This window comes from Choloepus didactylus, chromosome 7 (genome assembly GCF_015220235.1).
Source record: "Choloepus didactylus isolate mChoDid1 chromosome 7, mChoDid1.pri, whole genome shotgun sequence".
NCBI lineage: Eukaryota > Metazoa > Chordata > Mammalia > Pilosa > Megalonychidae > Choloepus > Choloepus didactylus.
In genome coordinates, this window is record NC_051313.1 from 15,133,254 (window position 1) to 15,153,964 (window position 20,711).

Genomic DNA, 20,711 nt, shown 5'->3' on the forward strand with positions numbered 1-20,711 from the left:
GCTCTGCCGTGTACATTGTACTGTCTTCACCCTTAGGCTGCTTTCTTCCCTACCAGGCAGCCCACTCTCCTGAGGGCTTTCACATCCATGGGAAGGGAAGAGAGTAGCTTTTCTGTCAGCTCCCAAACAAGTGTCCTGGGACTGCCTGTGATGAGAGCAATTTAGGCTCCTGTCAAGGATGGGGTCACACAGATGAGTTTAGGCCACCCAGGGAGGTGGGGTCACTCCTAGCCAAGTGGCAGATAGCTAAGAAATTCAGGGTCTTGTAGGAGAGTCTTACGGGAGAATCAATGCTGAAAGACAACTAACAATTCTCATTCCCTGATCTTAGCTTCTTTACTGTTCTAGAACATATGAACCATATGATTGTCAGATTCATATGTGATTTATCTTTGTTTCTTCCCTTGACCTAACAAGGAGCACATGGTAGGTGGATCTAGGGGAGGGATTTTGTTGGTTAGTTGAATGCATGAATGAATGAATGAATGAATGAGTTAGGGGCATTTCTTGAGAGAATAGATTTTTAGATAAAAATGGTAAGGGAAAGTCCCCCCCCCCCCCAAATATTCATAAACACACATAGGAAGTGATAATGTGGAGAAAGGAGGGAGGTCATATTTCAGGAAAATATCTCTGTAAAGAAAATACAACCCAATTTTATACATACAAATTAAAAGATCAAATCCTAAATAAAATGAGATGGCACAGACACAAATAGATATTTCATTAGATATATGTTTGCCATAAAACATTTGACCTTGCCAATATTTTTTTGCCTGAATATTTGTCACATACAAGGCTTACAAATGGATTTTGAAATACTGGAAATTGCGAATGGATTACTTGTGTAGATTTGCTTGGTGTCTATGTAGGACAAAGTTAAAAATTTATTTAAGAACCCAGGATCCAACTTATAATACTGGCAGCATTCACTGAGCACCGTCAAGGAGTGCTGCTTTCCAGGTGTCAGCCACTTCTCAAGTAACTTTATAAATAAGCTTCATTATCTATGATTTACTGATAAGGAAATTGAGATAGAAGTTTCCTAAGCATCTAGGAAACAGAGATAGAAAGTAATGAAGAAAAATTCAAACTCAAGAAAATGTGCTCCAAAAATGCTCTTCTGTTACGCAGCTTGTCTTAGATGGGGTTCCCAGATGCAAGTGCCTTGAGACAAAGATTTATGTGCAAATAATTTATTAAGGAAGTTCTAGGAGAAAGTACTGGCGGAGATGAAGTGAGGCCAGGGAAGGGGAAGAAGCCCAGCCAGGCAGAATAGTGTTGTAGTCCCAGCCTCAACTTAATCCTAGGGACCCTGGAGCGAAAATTACTCCTTGGAGTAAGGCTGCTGGACGTTCCTACTCCCTTACTTTTGTTTAGGACCTGCCCCCGAGGAATGTACATTTTCCAGCACTTCCTGCTCTCTTCAAAGTGAGCCCAAGAGCAGTCGCCTGGGGAAAGTCACAGGTGCAAGTTATTAGAAATGAGGTGCCCTGAACCTGGGTGAGGGGTGCACAGGAATGGTTAAAGGGAGCAGAAGGGACCTTGGTGGAGCATTAACCCTGTGCAGTCATCACCCCTCAACACATGCACGGGTCTGTCGGTGGGGAGGGTTAGGGGACTGTACTCCAGGGTCTGTACTCTGGATCCAGATGCATTTTCTGGATGAAGAAAGTGACACTTCTTGTGGGCACTGACTCGCTTCGATCATGTCACACAGCTGGTTAGTGGCACAGCCAGGAAGTGAACTTGGCCTTTTGACCTCCAGATCAGTGTCTTTCAACTACTCTCTTCTACTCCTGTATGTGTTAATTTAAAATTTGTTAGAGTAGGTTAGGTGGTCTCTGGTTTATTGAATATCCTCATTATCTGAAAATTAACATATATATTTAATACAGGGCTGGAAGTTACTTAGAGTTCATGAATTGTCTATTAAAAAGTCAAACAACTATATATACACTAAGCATGCTACATTATAAACTTTTGTAAAGGTAATTTTCTGTTTTGCTTTGTTTTTATATTCTTGAGGTGTTTGGCAAAAGGATCTACTAAATTCACATTCAGAAATAATTGACTGTAAATCATAATGTGCTACCACTCTCAAGAGTACTTGCATATTGATCGAGTAAGAGTCTAAATGCAAAATGCCTATGGGAATTTCAGGAATCAGTAAACGAGCAAAGAAGACATTCTTGAATATTAGAAAGGATGATTTTTTTTTTCTCTGAAGTAACTCTTACTTATTCCGATCCAGTTAAGAATAATAAATCAACCGAGAGTAAAACAAAAGCAAAGAAGCAAAGCAGTTTTGGCAGCGAGGTTCTGAAAAAAAAAGAATTTCAGGTTGTACATGCATGAATAATATATATACATTGATGAATTGATGATATATAGTCACATGTTTGTTTATTAAACAGGATGCTTCATTGCAAATAACAGAAACCCAACTTGAACCAGCTTAGGAAAAAGAGAGGAATGTAGCAGCTCATGAAATAAAAGGAAAGGTTGACTAAGTAAACCACAGAATGGCAGAGATGCAGCTGGTTCCAGGAGTGCCTTTAGTTGCATGCAGTGCCCCGCAGGCTGTGCTGCCTTATCTTTGGTATATCTCTGTGTGTGGGTTTTATGGAATATCTCTGCACACTGGTTTGGTCTATGCGCTGAAAATCACCACCCATGGGTGCTGTGGAACCTCAGTCTCCAACTTCTTATGGGGGACTGACTCATTTTCATAGTTGTAAAAATCTCAAGAAAAGACTGTTGGCCTATCCTGTGCCCACCCGTCTCCGAACAGATCAATTATGGCTGGCAGGGCAAAGTCACGGATGAAGATGGCAGCTCCGATGAGAATTCAGGGTTGCAGAGGGAGTGGAGCAAGTTGGTGTATGGTGTGGTGTATGGTGAGCTACGGGAACACAAGCTTCGGCACAACAGAAACTTCCAGGAAATGACCACTTTATTACTTACCCAGCACAGAGGTTTAAATAGTGCATGGGGAGGCAACTGGTTATGCAGGGTCGTTGGATGGCAGCTCTGCTCCCCCCACATCATGGTGAAGAGGATAGAGCAATCTGTGTTGCCCAAGGGCAGGTATTTATACAACCCAGGGGGAGAGTTCGGGGCCTGATCAGCAGCTGGAACTCCTAGTTCCAGGTTTCTGGGTTTAAGATATGGTCAGGCCTTTTCATTAAACCTAGCATCTCCCCTGGGCTGGGGCTGCGGAATGAAAACCTATGGAAACAAATGCACACAATAGAAAAGGAGGCAGGGTTAGCTGGGGTTAGGTGAGGGCTGGGGTTTTTTTTTAGGTGTGTCCCTGACTTCCCCAGCAGTAAGGGTTGAACTATTTCCCCACAGTCACCTCTCAGTTCTTCTCTTTCCTTCGTTCCTTCTCTGCATCTCTCTCCCATTGACCTCCTCGTGCCGTCACCTCCTGTGCCTCAGCCTGCAAGTCCATCTGTGCTGCCTCTTTTCAGAGGCACATCAGCAAATCAGGTTTTGCTCTGAACCCTGATGGTTTTCAGAGTGAAGTACCTGAGGACAAAGATACCATTCTCTTGCTAAATTTGGTTGCCTCTCATAATTTGGATAAATTGTTGCGCTAAAAGAGCCCGTCTCATTAGGGTGAGGATGAGGAGAGAAAGAAAGAACAGGCCATTCACCCAGCAGGATCGTATCATCATGTTTAAGCTGCTAGTTCTGGAGGAAATGGTTGCATACAAAGGAAGCATCACCTTCTAAGTCAGCTGACCTTTGGGTCACTTTGTCAGAGTTTGTTTACGTGCTTTCACCTGGACAGCAGCCTGAGTGGGGGGGGCGGTTAGAGGAAGCAGAGTGCCAAGAACAAGAAAGGGCAGGAGGAAAAGTGGGGGAGGGAGTGGGGTTTTTACAAAATTTCCAGCTCATTACAGATCCCACCCTTCACCTCCCTCCTTTTGTTTTAAATTTTAATTTATTGAGTTGAAAGTTGTTTTTGGAGAGCCAGGTTCCACTCATGTCTCAACAAGCAAGTGGGGAGACTTGAGCAAATGAGTATGGGAAAATTGCTCATAAGTACTCTAATAACCTCCCTATTTTTTCACACAGAGCTCAGTACACTTAGACAAGTCAAGAAGGGCACTTTCTCCCTTTTTATCTCAAAAAATTCACAATTAAAGCAAGATACACCAATATTCACTACAGATAATGAAACCTACTTAACCTTCATGTTAAGGGGACATGCATATTTGTGATAAAATCATGTTATGCAGGGACAAGCATGACCTAGATCTAAATGTACAAATCTACATATTGTTAGTTTATTATAGAAAAGTAAGGGTGGGGGAATTAGCCAAAAAAAAAAAAAATGTTTCTTTTGGCGAGTATTATTGTAAGGTGAATGGCTATTGGAATCTGCAAAAGCATGCAGATCCTCAGTTTTTTTGATGCCCAATGGCTTTCAAGAGAAGTCCCTCTTGAACTTATCTGTTTTCACAGTAGGTGTTGGTGATAGGAGACCAGCAGACAGGCACATCACAGTTTTGTCAAGTATCCCCTTCTGCCATGCATGGATTCTTGTCCCCCCTTGTGACTTTGTTTGGAGATAGGGTCATTGCAGCTGGAATAAGTTAAGATGAGGCCAGACTGAAATAGGGTGGGCCCTGATCTAACAGTGCAGGGGTGTCCTTATAAGATGAGGAGAAGAGGCATGGAGGGGAGAATGCCATGTGAAGTTGGAGGCACACAGGGAGAAGGTGCCATGTGAAGATGGAGGCAGAGAATGGAGGGGTGCTGCCACAGCCAGGGGACACGTGGGCCACCAGAAGCTGAAAGAGCCAGGGAGGATTCTCACCTAGAGACTTCGTAGAGCGTGGCCCAGTTGACAACTTGATTTCAGACTTCCAGCCTCGGGAGCTGTGAGAGAAGACATTTCTGTTGTTTTAAACGACCAAGTTTATAGTAATTCAGTACAGCAGTCGGAGGAAACTAATAAACCTTTCAATGACAGAACAATGAGAGACATTTCCCCTAAGATTTTCTTACCTCCTGTTCTGAAATAGTTTCTTGATTCTAGGTTCTCAGGAATTCTGTGACACTTAGAATTTTCTTTGTCTTCTCCTAGCACTGAATCACTTGGTCCTTGGTTCTCTGCTTTTCATCCCATTCTGTGTGATTCAGGTTAAAATGAGATGACACCAAGTTTAGATTCTTTGGCTCATTTCTGTACTTTATACTTTTTTTTTAACTGAAAATATAGAATGGGTTGTTGAAGTTAAAATTTTTTCAATCCTACTGAATCTTTGCATCAAGCTCTACATCCCACAACTCATGCAACTGCAGAGTAGATAGAAATCCTTTCCTCTCTCACCGAATAATTGAGTCATTTGCTGAGAGTTGATTAGGAGCTATGCATAGATTGGCAAAGGTTTGGCATAGCCACTTCAGGGTCAGGAACAGAATGCAGTGCTAAATAAAGGCAGATCGATGTGCAGAGGCTGAGTATGATTTATGGCTTTAGCAGTCCTATATGCATGTTGTGAAAGTATCTTCAGTATTACTCTGAGCTGCCCAAGTGGAGGATGAGAAGGCAGATTCCAGGATTATGAGCTTCTGGGTCGGTTGTGAGGGTGCTTGTGTGGAAGTAGTTTGGTAGTCTCCCAGGTGAAAATGCTGAGTTAGTCACTGGAAAGATGTGAAAGAATTAGAAGAGCAGGAAAGAGGGGCAGAAAGAGCATTTCTGAGGGAGCAGCGAACTGGGAGGTTACAAGGTTACGATGGGATTTGCTTGCTGAAGTGCAGTGCAGGGTTGGCCTGAGTTGAGGCAACCAAGAAACTAGGAGGCAGATACATTTGATCAGCCTCATTGATGTTGGCTTTGTGGAAAGGATAGTTTCACTTCATTTCAATTCAATAAATGATTATGAAGCACTGGGTATGTTGGGAGGGCTATGCCAGCCTATTTGACCTGATTAAAGAGGGAAGGAGGACAGGATGGGGTCGGGGGAACAGTGTGGATATTTGGGGTTATTCAATTGTGAGATTCAGCTGTATGGTCAATTTTCATTTCCACCTCTGTCTTGGCATTAATCAGCAGGCTTTTCTTTTCTTTTCTCTAAGTACTCTCTAGAATATTCCAAATCTCTGATTTCTTGATCTATCTGAAGGGATTATTTTACTCTTCTTTAAAAGAATCCTCCAGACCGATGCCTTCCCCCTCCTTCTCATCTGTGTTTTTGTTCCCACGTTGTTCCTTTCCTATGCACCGAGGCTAACAGATAAGCCACAGCCACCAGGCCAGCTTTGCCTGGCCTCGGTTGCCCATGAAGATGGGTTATGAGCCTGTCATCTGTTCTGGGTCCCCTGTGTGCAAGGGCAGAGTGATTCCATGGCTCTTTGTAATGTCATCAGGTGGATTTAGCTCAATGTTGTGCCATCACCACCCACTTTGTATGGTCCTTTTAATATCTTCTTGCCACAACCACATAGCCAGACTGAAAGCAAAATTAAATTAAATCTTCGTTCTGGTCTCAGAAATACCAGGTTATCTATATAGACTTTGTGTTGCCATGAACTTCTTTAGCCATTTCTGTAATTTAATATTTTTTGAACAGATGCAGTTTTTGACATTTCCATTTTGATGGTGATAATAATTTGACATCTGGAAAGTAATCAAAATAGGAAATATTTTTTAAGTGTTGCGGTTCACAGCGTTGATTCATTATAGCTTTGTTTGTCTCAGAAATATTTTAAATGCAAAAAATGCATAGCTCCAGTGTCCTTTCAAACAATACAGCGATTCAAAAGAACAATCTCTTTCCATGGACAGTTACTGAGCACACAGGAAAGAGTAGTGGTCAGTGCTTGCGTTCAGCCAACAAGCAGGAGAGTATGTCAAGAGGGTTTGAAACACACATGTTTTGACTGCTTGAAATGGCTTAGGAATTGGATGGTAACAAGCAGAGGTCATTTTTGGGGTGGCTACAGTGCCTTGGTATCCTCAGGGCTTTGTGAGATGGCTGCAGCCCGGGAGAGCATGAAGCGTTGTGGGAAATTCTGTCCTATTGGGGCATCATGCAGCAATGGCCTCTCCTTAAGGATATTATTGGATTTATCCAGAAGGGTGGTTTTAAAATTCCCTCATCAGATATTCTTCTATTCTTCAGGAGTTTTAAAACCAGTAATTTTTGTCCCATATTAGTGGCCCTTTCATTTAGGAATTCTCCTTAAATATAATTTCCAGATACTTCTCTGTCTTTTTCCCTCTCGTCTTCCATGTCCTTTCTATTTTGCCAAGGGCTTTGCTTCTTCCAAGCCTTCTTAGCTTCTCCTATGATCAGTACCCAGCTTTGCATGCAGACAGGTTTCTTATTGTTTCATGAGTGTATTTTTTTTCTTATGAAATCCTCATTTTCTAGGCTGTAACTTCAATTTGTTATCTGAAGGTCAGATTAATTTCATTCTCCTAGAAGTCCTCACTGGGTTTTGAAGAGATACATTGCCACTTGCCCTTCTTAGAGAGGAACACATTGGAAGGTGAAAGGTCTGCCTCTTCTTCCCAGAGATCTAGGAGTGCTTGGACTGGGCTGGGAAAGGCAGGGGAGCACAGGCATAATGCCCCCAGTCTGCACTGCTCCCCAATGGCAGTGTTCTTTGGGGTTCCCAAAAGCATCTGGCTGGCCTTAGGTTCCCCGAGATTGCTGACAGCTATCAGCAGCTTGCCTTGTTGAAGCCTTTTCATTCCTCCTCTTCACTGGCAACAACTTTCTGGGGCCATGGCGCATCTCCATCACGTCTTCTTGCAATAATGAATTGCAATTAAAAAGAATGCTGACTGAGGTCAGACCAGCCTGCTTTCAAATCCTGATCTACCACTTAATAACTGTGGGACTTTGGGCTCGTTGCTAAATCTCTGAGTCTCAGTTTTCTTATCTGTAAAATGGAGACAATAAAATCTACCTTATAGATTTGTTGTAAATGTTAACAAGATATGGAGAATACCTAAAATAGTGACTGGCAGGTATTAGTTGCTAAATGAAAGGCAGTTGGTGCTATTATTATTCCTAGAATGCCTGGATAACTTAGCAGCTTGCTGTTACTTTCAGCACTGCCCATTAAAAAAAGCACTTGTTCTGAAGTTTCCTTTTTTTTTTTGAAGATCCCCAATGTCTGGCCCCCCCAGCCACTCCTGCACAGCACCCACCTCTCAGCTCCCTCCTGCTATGCCTTAGTGAAGACCCCTAGTTTCTGCAGCTGCCCCGGCAACAGCCAACTTGCATTTGCCCTGAAGGCTCCTTTCCAGATCTGACCTTGTAGAGATCAATGGAACCTGCAGGTTCTTTCTGAATTTATAGGGGATTTCGCAAAATCCCATATTTTGCCTGAATATTTTACTGTTGACACTTGAGCATTGCCTTGCCCTCACCCCTTAAAGTACTGAGGTACTCACAAAATTCAAGTTACACAAGAACCTCTAAATAGATGTAGAAGCTAAACCCCAGTAGAGATTCTGGGTTATGCTTCTGAACACTAATTGTTTGTTATGCAACAGTGCTTGAACAATAACTATGCCATTTTCAAGTAAAATGGAAAATCTCTTCTGCCTTCAGGGCACACAGCCTTTTAGAGACAGGACAAGTGCAAACTAAACCATGTGTGATGCCATTTCAGTGAACATGAAATTAAAAATGTGCATGTGGGCTGGGTGTGGCGTGACTTATGAAGGAAGAATGGATTTAAAAAGTCAGATCCCATGTGTGTCCGTTCAGACCTCTATCTGCTATGTACCCCACCCCCTTTGGGCTGCTTCGATTTTCCTGTGTACCAAAAGGAAAATCCATGGAGAAAATGGGAAATGGAAAGCCCTAGGAGAATGGAGCTGAAAATTCTTCATCTTAATGTACTTGTCAAGACTAGAGAGGACAGCCAGGATTTCAAACTGCAAGGTCTGAAAACAGAAGTTAGGGTCCAAAGCAGAAATGTGGATGAGCTCTAAGGCAGCTGAACTCTTGGAAATGTTGGGGTGCACTAGGGCTTCTGTATCAGCTGAACAGAATGTTCAAAGGACCCTGTAACTGATGGAAACACCCACAGCCCATCTTGGCTAAGGACACAGCGCCTATTTCCTCTGTATATAGGCTCTCTGGAATGCTAGGATGTGCTTAGCTCATTTGAAGTGGCTTCCAGGTGCCTGGACTGAAGTGGGCAAGTGCTGTGAAGGGAACTGGCACAGGGGATGATGGAAAGAGCATGTTCACATGGATGTGCTTCCAATTTCAATGTCAACTTCAGGGCCCATTCTATCAACTGGTTTCAAGTCTGCTTCTTTTAACTTGAGCAATGTCATAGGAGCACATCATTACATTGTTTTTTCTTTTCCAGATTCCAGTAGCAAAATTGTTAATAGAATTCAATCCTAATCCCTGAAATAAAATAAAAAAAAATCCACTACTGAGTCTTACTCTATGCCCAGCAATATGCTCAGCACCAGGTATATAAAAATGAATCAGACATAGTCTGTTGCTTCCAGTAAGGATGGGTGAAGGTAATAACATTTTGAGGCAGAAGAGAAGGAGACAGAGAGTATGGGTCTATAACCTTACTTTTTGTTCTAGTGGGAAAAAAAAGGGAAGCAAGGGCAAGGTGAAGCCCAGAAGAGAGCAAGCAAGTTTGCAAAAAACTGCTTTGCAAAATAGGTAAGGGAATCAAAAGGGGATTAAAAAATACCTCCAATAGATTAGTGAAATCCTATGATTTCCAATAGATTAGTGAAATCCTATGATTTTCTAAGTAGATTAGATGCTTGTCATCGTCTTTGTCGTTATTGCTATTGTCATCATCATCATCTCCATCTCCAGAACAAATTATTATTATTATTTTTTTTTTGAAGATGAAAAGATTATTTACACTGGTGGGAGGACAGGGGAAGATTTCCCAAATCTGCCTCCCTGAAGTGTTTCTTCGATTGGTTTTTATACCCACGTTCAGAGACAGAGAGAATCGTTTAATTAACATGCAACAAGAGTGATGGACAAAAGGCTTTAGATATCTGGGAGGTTTGGGGCAATCTCCCAGTGATTTTTTAATTGGCTAAACCCATCGGAGACAAAGGGAGTTAATCATTTTAGTTAACATGTAACAGGTTTGGAGCACTTCAGTAATTTGATACCTCCTGTTTTCTTCAAGAACTAGGTGACACTTGAGAAAGGTGTCTCCAGGTGTTTGGGGAGATAGAGGAAAAGGCTTTATTCATATCTGGGTGCAGAACAAATTATTCTTGAACTCCATAACTTTTACCTACTTGAGAAGAATATTCCTTTGAGAAAACGAGAATCATTTATGCTCATTTGGTGCCTGCTATGGGATGTTGTGTGATGGTTTTATTTATCGCATCCTCCCTCTCATGGGTGTTTGTGTAGGTTGAGCCGGTGATCCAGAGAGGCCACGAGAGTCTGATCCATCACATCCTGCTCTACCAGTGCAGCAGCAGCTTTAACGACAGCGTCCTGGACTATGGCCACGAGTGCTACCACCCAAACATGCCCGACGCGTTCCTCACCTGCGAAACCGTTATTTTTGCCTGGGCCATCGGTGGAGAGGTGGGGCTAACGACTACTGCAGTGTAGCACAATTATATGATCAGGACTTTCCCCACAAATGCTTGCAAGTAGAACTATACACATAATATATGTATATGAAGGTGGCTTCTCTTTCATAGGAGGTGATTCTCTCCCAAAGCCATTTCATTTTATCAGTTATAGATTTACTGAGTTCCAGGATGTTGAAATGTCTTTAAGAAGGGTTAGTGTTTGAGTGGGGTATGGCTCTCAAGGGCATTCATAAGACACTGACTTATGGAATTCTCCACATTTAGGGTTTTTCCTATCCAGCTCATGTGGGATTATCCTTCGGAACTCCGTTAGATCCTTGCTATGTGCTCCTGGAAGTCCATTATGACAATCCAAACTATAAGGAAGGTGAGTTTATTCTTCATATAGTCTACCTATGATTTTAAAAAGTTTTGTAACCCTCATCTTAACGCTGTTGAAACAAAACAGCACCCCTTGTTAGGAAGAGTTAACCTATACATTCATCATCCAAAATAGGAAACTTTTTAGAGAGAAAGAGGATACTATTAGTAATTACACTGGCACAACAGACATTAAGCAGCTCTGAACCAGGCAAATGGGCATGTGTGGTCACTAATCTTTAAAAACATTTGCCTATGATATCTCATGATGTAGGAACAGATTTTTCCTTTGTGATAAAAATTAGTCCCCAATACATGGTGCTTATGGAACATTCCCCTTTCAAGGGAACAGATGAACAAGCTACCATTTGTCACATTAAAAATAGTAAGCATTTTCTTGTGTGATGGGCAAACCATAAATATACTCAAGAGAGATTTATGGAGTAACACTGTGTAATACAACATTGAAGTAAAGAGGTATGTACAGTTGATTTCTGAAGTTGCTTATGTAATATTCTACAACCCAAAAGTTGGATTGCTTCAATAGGAAATGTTAAACTGAAGCAAATCAAAGTTATTATTTTACATTGATTTATGCAATTATTCAGCAAATATTGAACATCAACTATGTGCCTAGTGTGTGATTGAGGCTATAATGTGAGTGAAAAACAGGTAGTGTTCCCACAATCATGGAAATTATACTCTAGTGGGGAAGAAAACAGTCAGATAATCACAACAATTAATGCAAAACGTATAAGCTAACTGATCTAGGTAGAGGCGCCTGGCACTGTGAGACTATGAAGTAGGTGATCTAATTAGATATGTGTGCATTGGGGTGGTCCAGAAAGTCTTCCTTGAGGAGGCAAACTATTTATCTGGGTGACTGGACTGTACCCCCAGGAAAGAAAGGAGCCCAGGAGCCCAGAGGTGAAGGTAGAACCAGGCCACCTAACGTCTTACAGGCTGTGGTAAGGATTTGTTCTTCATCCCAAACGCAGTGGGAAGCAATTGGAGAATTTGATAAAGTGGCGTCAAATATTGAGATTTGTGTTTTGAAAGACTGCTGTTCTGTTGCAGCTTGAAAAATAAATTGTGAAGAGGGATTTTATGGTGCGATTTTTAAAGCAGGATGTGTCTCTAAAATAAAAGTAGGTGTCAAGCTACTTTGCAAGCCAGTAAATTATTTCTTCTGCCTAACGTAGTTCAAATAGAAATACTTTCTCTGGATTCACTTTAATTTTTCATCCATAAATCATGTTCCTTACTCTGTACCATGACTCTATAAGAATTAAAGTTAAAAACATAGTAAGACCAAAGAAATATTTGAAAAATAAAATATTTACCAATTATAAAAGATTTCCCATGAAAATGTACCCATCTATAAAACTTAAATAGATTATTATTTGTGGTAATGCTAATAGGGATAACTCGTAAGTATGTCTTAGTATTACTTTGTTTCATTAGAAGATCTATCAGTGGTCTAATAACTAATGCAATGAGTGAATATAACTACAGTAAAACCCAACTGGAATTCTTATCTTTTCTCCTCTAACTGTTCTAAGAAGGATGAAGATCACAAAACACAAAATACAAAAGAAAATTCTCCAAGATAAGTCCAAAGAGAATTCTTGGGTCACTTTAGATGTTCCCCATTGTTATTTCCCATTGTTATTTACATTTGTGTATGCACCAGTAATAATCTAAAATTAGAATTGATTGTCATGATTTATTTGTTTACCAAGTGATTGAGTCCCTGATAGATGTCTGACCACTGGACAATAGAGATACAGAGATAAAAAGACACTTCCCTTGGCCCCAAGAAGCTTGTGGACTAGCAGCTATTACTGTGTCCTTAATTTGTGCCAAACACTGTTTTAAGCACTTGGCATTTGAGCCTCACCTCATCCATACTACTGTTGTGGCCATTCTAGAGACTGGGAACCTGGAGCACAGAGGGACTAGGTAACTTGCTCAAGATCACCCAACCAGAGGAGCAGAGCTGGGACATGCAGCTGGGGCAGTCAGCTCCAGAGCCTGTGTTCTTAATTGTCCCACCAGATGCTTCCTTGTGGTGATCCTGAAGGCCTGAGCAAACCCGAGTCCACAAACACACACTAAATTACCGTCTGTTGAGAATCACAAACTCGCTAGGCAGGAAAGGAAGCTTGTAGTTTTCAGGGCTGCCAAGGAGGTTGAGAGAGAAATATTTCCTGGGATAACTATTGGGATACTCAATAAAAACAACTCATTGTGCCCTAAAATATTCAAAGTAATGGATATTTTCTAAATGTGTGTGTGTGTATAACGAGGGGGGCATATAACATAAAATAAGAAATATTCAGTATAAGGGTCTTGGTGTTTATGAGTGATTGACATGATTGAGCAAACAGAGGTAAAGGAGATGAAAAAGCAAAATGAGGGATGAGGGGCAAAGACAATTTGTAGGTAGGTAAAGTCCACAGCAGAAGGGAATCAGTAATTTCAAAGTAAGTGCAATGGATTAATGAAGTATTTGAGACTCATACTCTACCTCCTTATGATAATTTATGTGATAGCAAAGAGTGTGCCCTATTCACCTTTTATCCCCACAGCCCCTCAAGTGGTACTGCTCACATATTAGATTCTTAACAACTGTTTGTTGATTGAATGACTGTTTGCTGAATGAATACGAAATGGTGACAAACTATAAAGAGAGAAAGTTAATCTTTAAGAAGTTTTCTCCATCAACAAGTGGTTTTCTAGTCCAAGGGTTTTTCACCTCTAAATACATGCTATTGGACTTCATCTCAAAGCAATAAAAATAAAAATGGTGTTGAGTTATTCTCTATTCAAATGAATGACTTTAGAATTTTCATTCTGTCTTCATGTTAGAGAATTTATAGAACATAATAGCTAGATAACTCAAACCCTTTGCCCTTGGTAGGTTGTGTGAATAAAAAATGGCTGCACATAACATGGCGATTTGCCTTTTAATTCCTTTTTGTGAAGCTGCGTTTTTCCATTAATCTTTGATTTCTATTTCTTACTTTTGTGAGATTTTACGGAAAATTAATAAACCCATTTCAACTGGCTATAGATAACTAATTTATTTTTTTTTTTTTTAACAACTCAAAATCACTTTTAATGATGTGCTCTTGTCCCAGGCTTGATCGATAATTCTGGACTGAGGTTATTTCACACGACCGATTTGAGGAAATACGATGCCGGGGTGATTGAGGCTGGCCTCTGGGTCAGCCTCTTCCATACCATCCCCCCAGGGATGCCTGAGTTCCGGTCTGAGGGCCACTGCACCCTGGAGTGCCTGGAAGAGGTATGCGGAGTCCGAGTCTATGAGTTGCTATTTACAGATTAATCCATGTTTTTAGAAAACTGTGCTATGAAAAAAACTTTGTTCTTGTTTATAGTTGATCCTTTTCTTCTCGGCACATTGCAAAACCATTGTTATAATTTTAGCTGGACATCTGATTGCCTTTTTAAGTATGGAAGTCTGCAGGAGTGGAATTCTGAAGACGAGGGTAACTTTTTGGGGTGCTTTCTTTCCTACTCCTACCTCCTTTGTTTACTCTGTATTGGACACTGTAACTTTTACAATTTCTGCCTTTCTTTGTGTAGACTTTTTTCCCTTTTTCCTTCTTTACCTTTTGCCCATATTCATTTTTTCCTTCCTTCATTTTCATTTTTTCCCTTTTCCTTTGCTTTAAAGTTTTCTACCATTCTTTAACCAAAGAACAAGAGTAGCTAATATAAAAATACATATTGGTTAAGAGAAAATCATATACAAGTATTTAATAATGACTGCTTCCATTTATAGTTTTTTTCTTATTTCAACATGGTAATACTCCACGAGTAACAATATACTGTGGTGTAGAGAGTATGGTCAACTGGTGAAGTGGAAAGATTATGCTCTTCTGAGTTATTTAGACCACAATTCAAGTTGGGATTTGCAGGTTATTAGTATACTGGGATCCCTTTGCCAGGAGTTTTGATGACCGTCTTACCTCCTAACAGAAGAAATAAGAAAGATAACGCCTAGGAAGTGGTGTGCTAGGTCTCCAGTAATGAGTTCCCCCAACTCCTTTTATTTTGGTCTCCCAGTAAATATTGCACCACAAAGATAATGTTGTTAGGACATCAGGAAAAATCCAAATTCCAAATGTTTGGCAGCTCAGGAGTTCTCGTCAATTTCTTTTGGTCTCCTTCTCAGTTGTTGCTCCAAGTATGTTCTAAGCAACACTGTCTGAACACGCACTTGCTTGGGCTAATCGGGTCTTCCTGGGTGTCCCCCGCAGGCCCTGGAAGCTGAGAAGCCCAGTGGCATCCGCGTGTTTGCTGTCCTTCTCCACGCTCACCTGGCAGGCAGAGGCATCCGGCTGCGGCACTTTCGCAAAGGGGAAGAGATGAAATTGCTGGCCTATGATGATGACTTTGACTTCAATTTCCAGGAGTTCCAGTATCTGAAGGAAGAACAAACAATTTTACCAGTATGAATTTTATTGTTTTCCTTTAAGTGGCTGTTAGAAGTCACAAGACTTTATCTGCTAAGATTTAGTAAGGTTTCTACTAGGGAAAGGAGTTGCTCTTTGTCTCCAGTCTTACAGCCACCCACTGTGCATGTTGCACAACCCAGAAGGAATGCGTTTGATCTGTTTTCCAAAAATTGAAACTTGTTTTTCTTCATGTTCCCAGGGGCAAATCAAGTTGTTTTTAAAAAAATAGACTCGGATTCTGAGCATTAGATATTGTTCTCTTCCTATTGGACTCTCCAATTAGGAATCCTTTTGGTTGCACTTCCAGTAATAGTAAAGATCAGATGTTTTCTTATACATCTTGAATAGATGAGAATAATTTTTAGAAGTTTCATTTCAGTAAAAATGAATGTAAGGATAATTCATTCATTTGATCTAGGCATTCAGCATAGTTAATTATACTATACTGTGTAATCTAACTTGCAACAGTCCTTAGGGTTATGGTAGATAGAAAGAATCTGATGTTTTACAATAATGACTTTTTTTCTTTAATTTTATGATACATCATTTTGTCAAATTTTTTATTCCATGATGATACAAGATAAATAGTCAAACAATTTCCTACCTTTAACCCTGTATCAGTCATGGTTTTCCAGAGAAACAGAACCATCAGGATATACCTATATCTATACCTATATGTATACATAGATTAATTCTAGGGGGTTGGCTTGCAGGATTGTGGGGCTGACAGCTGTAGGGCAGCCAGCATGTTGGAAGGTCTGGTGAGAATGTGCTGCACGCTTGAGTCCCGTGTCCGCAGGGGAAACTATCCTGCTAGAATCTCAGAGAGAAATAGTACAGTCTTGAGGCAGCATTTCTTCTTCTTTCTGGAACCCTCAGGTCTTTAAAGCGTCCAACTGATTGGATGAGGCCCATCAGCATTACCGAGGGTAACTGCTTTTATTTAAAGTCAACTAATTTTAAATGCTGATTTCATCTACATAAATACATCCACAGCAACATCTTGGCCAGTGTTTGATCAAACAACAGGGCACCATCCTAGCCAAGTTGATACCATCACAACTCCACTCCTAAGAGTCAGATTCTTAAACTATTTGTGAAATGAGAGTCATAGCATTATCTTTTTTACAAAATGCTAGGGTAGGGATGGGATTTTTAGATGGGGTGACCTGGCAGGGAGAAGGTATATTACAACATGGTGGAAGGGGAGGAGGTGAAAAAGCAAAAGAGGATTAGGAAGAAGAGAGGATCCTTCTTTCCCCCCCAGGATTGTCCCTTAAATCCACACCTCAGTATGTACACTCTGTTCTGAAACTCTTTGACACACACAGAGTGGGGAAAGATGCAGTTTTTGAAACACTGAGCTTGTCAAGATTCTTAAGGGCCCCTCTCTGTTACTGTGTTATCTCAGGGTGTTTCAACCAGTTGTATTGTGTTGTCTCAGAGATTCCTATTTGTGTGCCAGGAGATCAGTGGAGATACTGTGGGCCAGAAGGGTGAATGCTAAGGTAACTAGCACCCCAGGGCTGCTGCCTCTAGCCTCCTCTATTCACTTGCATAGTGTGTTATCTTATCTATGTGTGCTGTTATGTTCAAAAGGTGGGAAAACACTGGCACCACAAATGACTATCAATTTGTCTTATGAGTCTGTTGTAAGAAAACAAAGACATGACTAATGCATGACTAAAGAGCTTTAAAGGACATAACACAAATGAAGAGGTAACCACAAAAACTAGTATCTACTACTAACATTTATTAAGTGCTTCATCTGTGCTTAGGACTAAATGTGTGTTATACCATTTAACTTCCTCACAACAGCTGTGCAAAGTAGGTGCTATTTTTATCAACGTTTAGATGAACACATTGTACCCTCATGGTTCAGCTCCTTACCTGAGATCATGCAGTTAGCAAGTGGTGGAGTCCGGCCTGAACTCAGAGAGCTTTATTTGTTTGTTTACTTTCTTACTACACTCGCAATCCTTGGATTAAATACATCAAAGGCTTTCTCTTGAATCCAATTACCTGATGCATCCATTCATACAGAAAATATTAATTGTTGGCCTACAAATGTATTAGATGAATAAAACAGCATGAAGTTTTAATCTGAAAGCTTTTACTTTTATGTTTTAGGGAGATAACTTAATTACTGAGTGTCGCTACAACACAAAAGATAGAGCACGGATGACTTGGGTAAGAAACATATTTTATTTTTATTAAAATTTACTGCAGAGTATGGGGAATAAACCTTGATTTAGATTTAAAAAAGTAAAAATAATTTATGAAATTCTTGAGCATGAAACACCATAGAAGTGAAATCAGCTCTTTTAGAAAATTTTATCAGACTTCAAATTAACTGAGCACACCATGGTAATATTTGAAGTGCAATTCATTGACTCTTTCATGAAAAACTATTCTTTGGTTTTTAGTCTTTTTCTCACCAAATGACATGGGTCATTAACTGATCATCTACTTTGAAACTGGACTTAGATAAATCAAGACTTCTAAAGGAAGAACAAACTGTATTTTGTTCCATGACTTTTGGGGCATCTGACCCAAAGAGAAATCTGTTCCCAACAGATTTATTGGAGATTTCTGCCAAACATTCAAGTAATGGATAATTCAGTCTCTTCCAAGGAATACAGAAAGAGGAAGTACCTTCCACCAACTCATTCTTTGAAGCTAACATAATCTTAATACTAAAATTTGATAAGGACAGTATGAGAGAGGCACCTCAATGGAACTATCTTTGAAAAATAGACAAATAGTCATGAACCAAATCTTGCATTATTTAAAATTGTGATGTCAGGAACAATTTGTATTTAGCTGAGGATGGTAAAATGGTTTTATATTAGAAAATATATTAATGCTATTCTACTTAAAAAAATAAAGAAAAAAGACATACAGTCATCTCAATAGGGGCAGAAAAAGCATTCATAAAGCTTAAGTCATTCATAGACAAAGAAAAGACATTTAGCAAACCGGAAATAGAAAGGAATTGCCTTAATCCAATAAAGTTTAGCTATGAACAACATATAACAAGTATCAAGCTTAATGAAATTTTAAAAGCATTTCTTTATTAGAAGCATGCTTCCTTTTTAGAAACATTTATTTGTTAGCAGAAAAAGATATTTATTATCATTGCTTCTATTCAGCATTTTCATGGAAAAGGAAAAATAAAACAAGATATAAGGATTCAGAGAGGGAGAAACAAAACACATTATTCACAGATACTGTGATTTTTCTACATCAAAACCCTTCCTCTAATTGATAACATAGAACAAATTGCATTTTAGTGCAGAAGCAACTATCTACAAGAAAATGTAACTTAAAATTATAAGTTTACACAAATAAAATTTAACATATGTTTGATCTCTGTTGGACAATTGTAAATATTTATTCAAAGATATCAAAGCACACCTAAAGAGATTAAGAGATGCCATGTTCATAGATAGCAGGGCACAGAAAAATAAAAATATTACTTCTATTCAAATTGATCTATAAGCTTGATGTAATTCCAATAAAAAATTCAAGAGATTTTATGATTCAGGCTTTTGGTCTCCTATCCAAGAAATATCTGTCTACCTACCCAAGATTGCAAATATTTTCTCCCATCCTTTGTTTTTTTTTTCTAAAAATGTTACAGTTTGATGGTTACATGGGGCAAGTTTGCAAATATTTCCTCCCATCCTTTGTTTTTTTTTCTAAAAATGTTACAGTTTGATGGTTACACAGGGCAAGTTGATTATAAATCTACATGGAAGAGCAAAGAAGTAAGACTAGGCAAGACAGAATTAAAAAGAAAAAAACAAGATGGTAAACAAGCTACCAGATTTGGAAACTTATTTTAAAGCTGTGGTAAACACAGTATGGTTTGGGTCAAGAATTAGACCAAATGAACCAAAGGGGGATCTCAGAAATGGACCTACAAAAAATATAGATGGATACTTGGTTTATTATAGATGTGGCATTCGGATATATTAGGAAAGGATAGACTTTTCATTAAAGGATGCTGGCACAATTGGATATGCACATGACAGAAAAAAAATTGGGTCATTATCTCACACAGAGCACAAAAATCTAATCCAGGTAGATTAAAAATTTAAATGTGAAAAGAAAAATTTTAAATCCTTTAGAAGAAAAATATTTGAATATATCTTTATGACCTGAAGGTAGAAAAAGATTTCCTAAACAAAAAATAAAAAGCACAAATTATAAAGGAAAATATTGATGAATTTGGCTGTCTTAAAGCTTTTGTTCACCAAAATGCACTGTTAAAAAGTTAAAAGGCAAGCTTTAAATTGGGAAAATATTTGCAATACATAGATTGACAAGGCGTTAGCATGCAGCATGTAAAAGAAATTCCGTATATTGGTAACAAAAGACAAATATACAATAGAAAAAGAGCAGAAACATTTCACAGAAATACAAACCAAAATACATAATAAGCATATGAAAAATGCACAGTTTCATTTAAACCAGGGACATGCAATGGGAAGCATGAGATGTTTTATACCCACCACTGTGGCAGTATTTAAGAGGTTAATTACAATGTACTAAAACTGAAACCTTCAGACCCTCCTAATGGGGATGTAAATTTTTAAAACCATTTTGGGAAAAAAATTGGCACAATCTAGTAAAGTTGGAGATTCAGATATGCTCTACCCAGTTCTATTCCTATGTATGTTTAAACCTGGAGTGCTTTTGCAAAATGTGTTCCAGGAGAAAAATAAATAAAAGTATTTATAGTAACATATAACAACACAGGAAAAAAAACACAAAAAACTGGGAACAGCTCAGTTATCCATCAAAATGAGAATAGGTAAATCCATTATAAAAGATTTGGATAATGAAATAATATACAGTTATGAAAATTAATGACCTAAAGCTACATATATTAACATGAATGTATCTGAGGAACATAATGTTGATTGAAAAGAGCAAGTTTATAGCAGAAAATATGGGATGATATCATGTTTGAAAAGTTTGAAAACCATACAAAACTAATCAATGTATCATTAAGGAGACATACTTATATAAATTGAATAAAAACCTCAAGAAAAAGCAATAGAATGGTAAAGAAAATCTCAAGATAGTCATCTTCTTTGATTGGCGTAAGGAAGAAGGATTGAGGATGGGCAAATGTGGGGTAGTCAGTACAGTGATGCTGGTTTTATTTTTTCTCATGCCTTATATATAATTTTTGTTTGCATGAAATATTTTACTAAAGACATAATAAACTAACTACTATTGTAGTGGATATTTTGAAATTCTGCCGAGAC

At 39.2% G+C, this 20,711-nt stretch overlaps 1 protein-coding gene across 1 annotated transcript in view; it reads left to right on the forward strand.

The window, feature by feature from the left end:
- Positions 1 to 20,711, forward strand: part of MOXD1 (monooxygenase DBH like 1) — a 101,819-nt gene that overhangs the window by 62,348 nt on the left and 18,760 nt on the right. Inside the window, exons 5-9 of the mRNA XM_037843504.1 lie at positions 10,395 to 10,574; positions 10,850 to 10,952; positions 14,089 to 14,255; positions 15,235 to 15,426; positions 17,563 to 17,622. Of these exons, the coding sequence (XP_037699432.1) occupies positions 10,395 to 10,574; positions 10,850 to 10,952; positions 14,089 to 14,255; positions 15,235 to 15,426; positions 17,563 to 17,622 (702 nt within the window). The remainder of the gene's footprint in view (positions 1 to 10,394; positions 10,575 to 10,849; positions 10,953 to 14,088; positions 14,256 to 15,234; positions 15,427 to 17,562; positions 17,623 to 20,711) is intronic.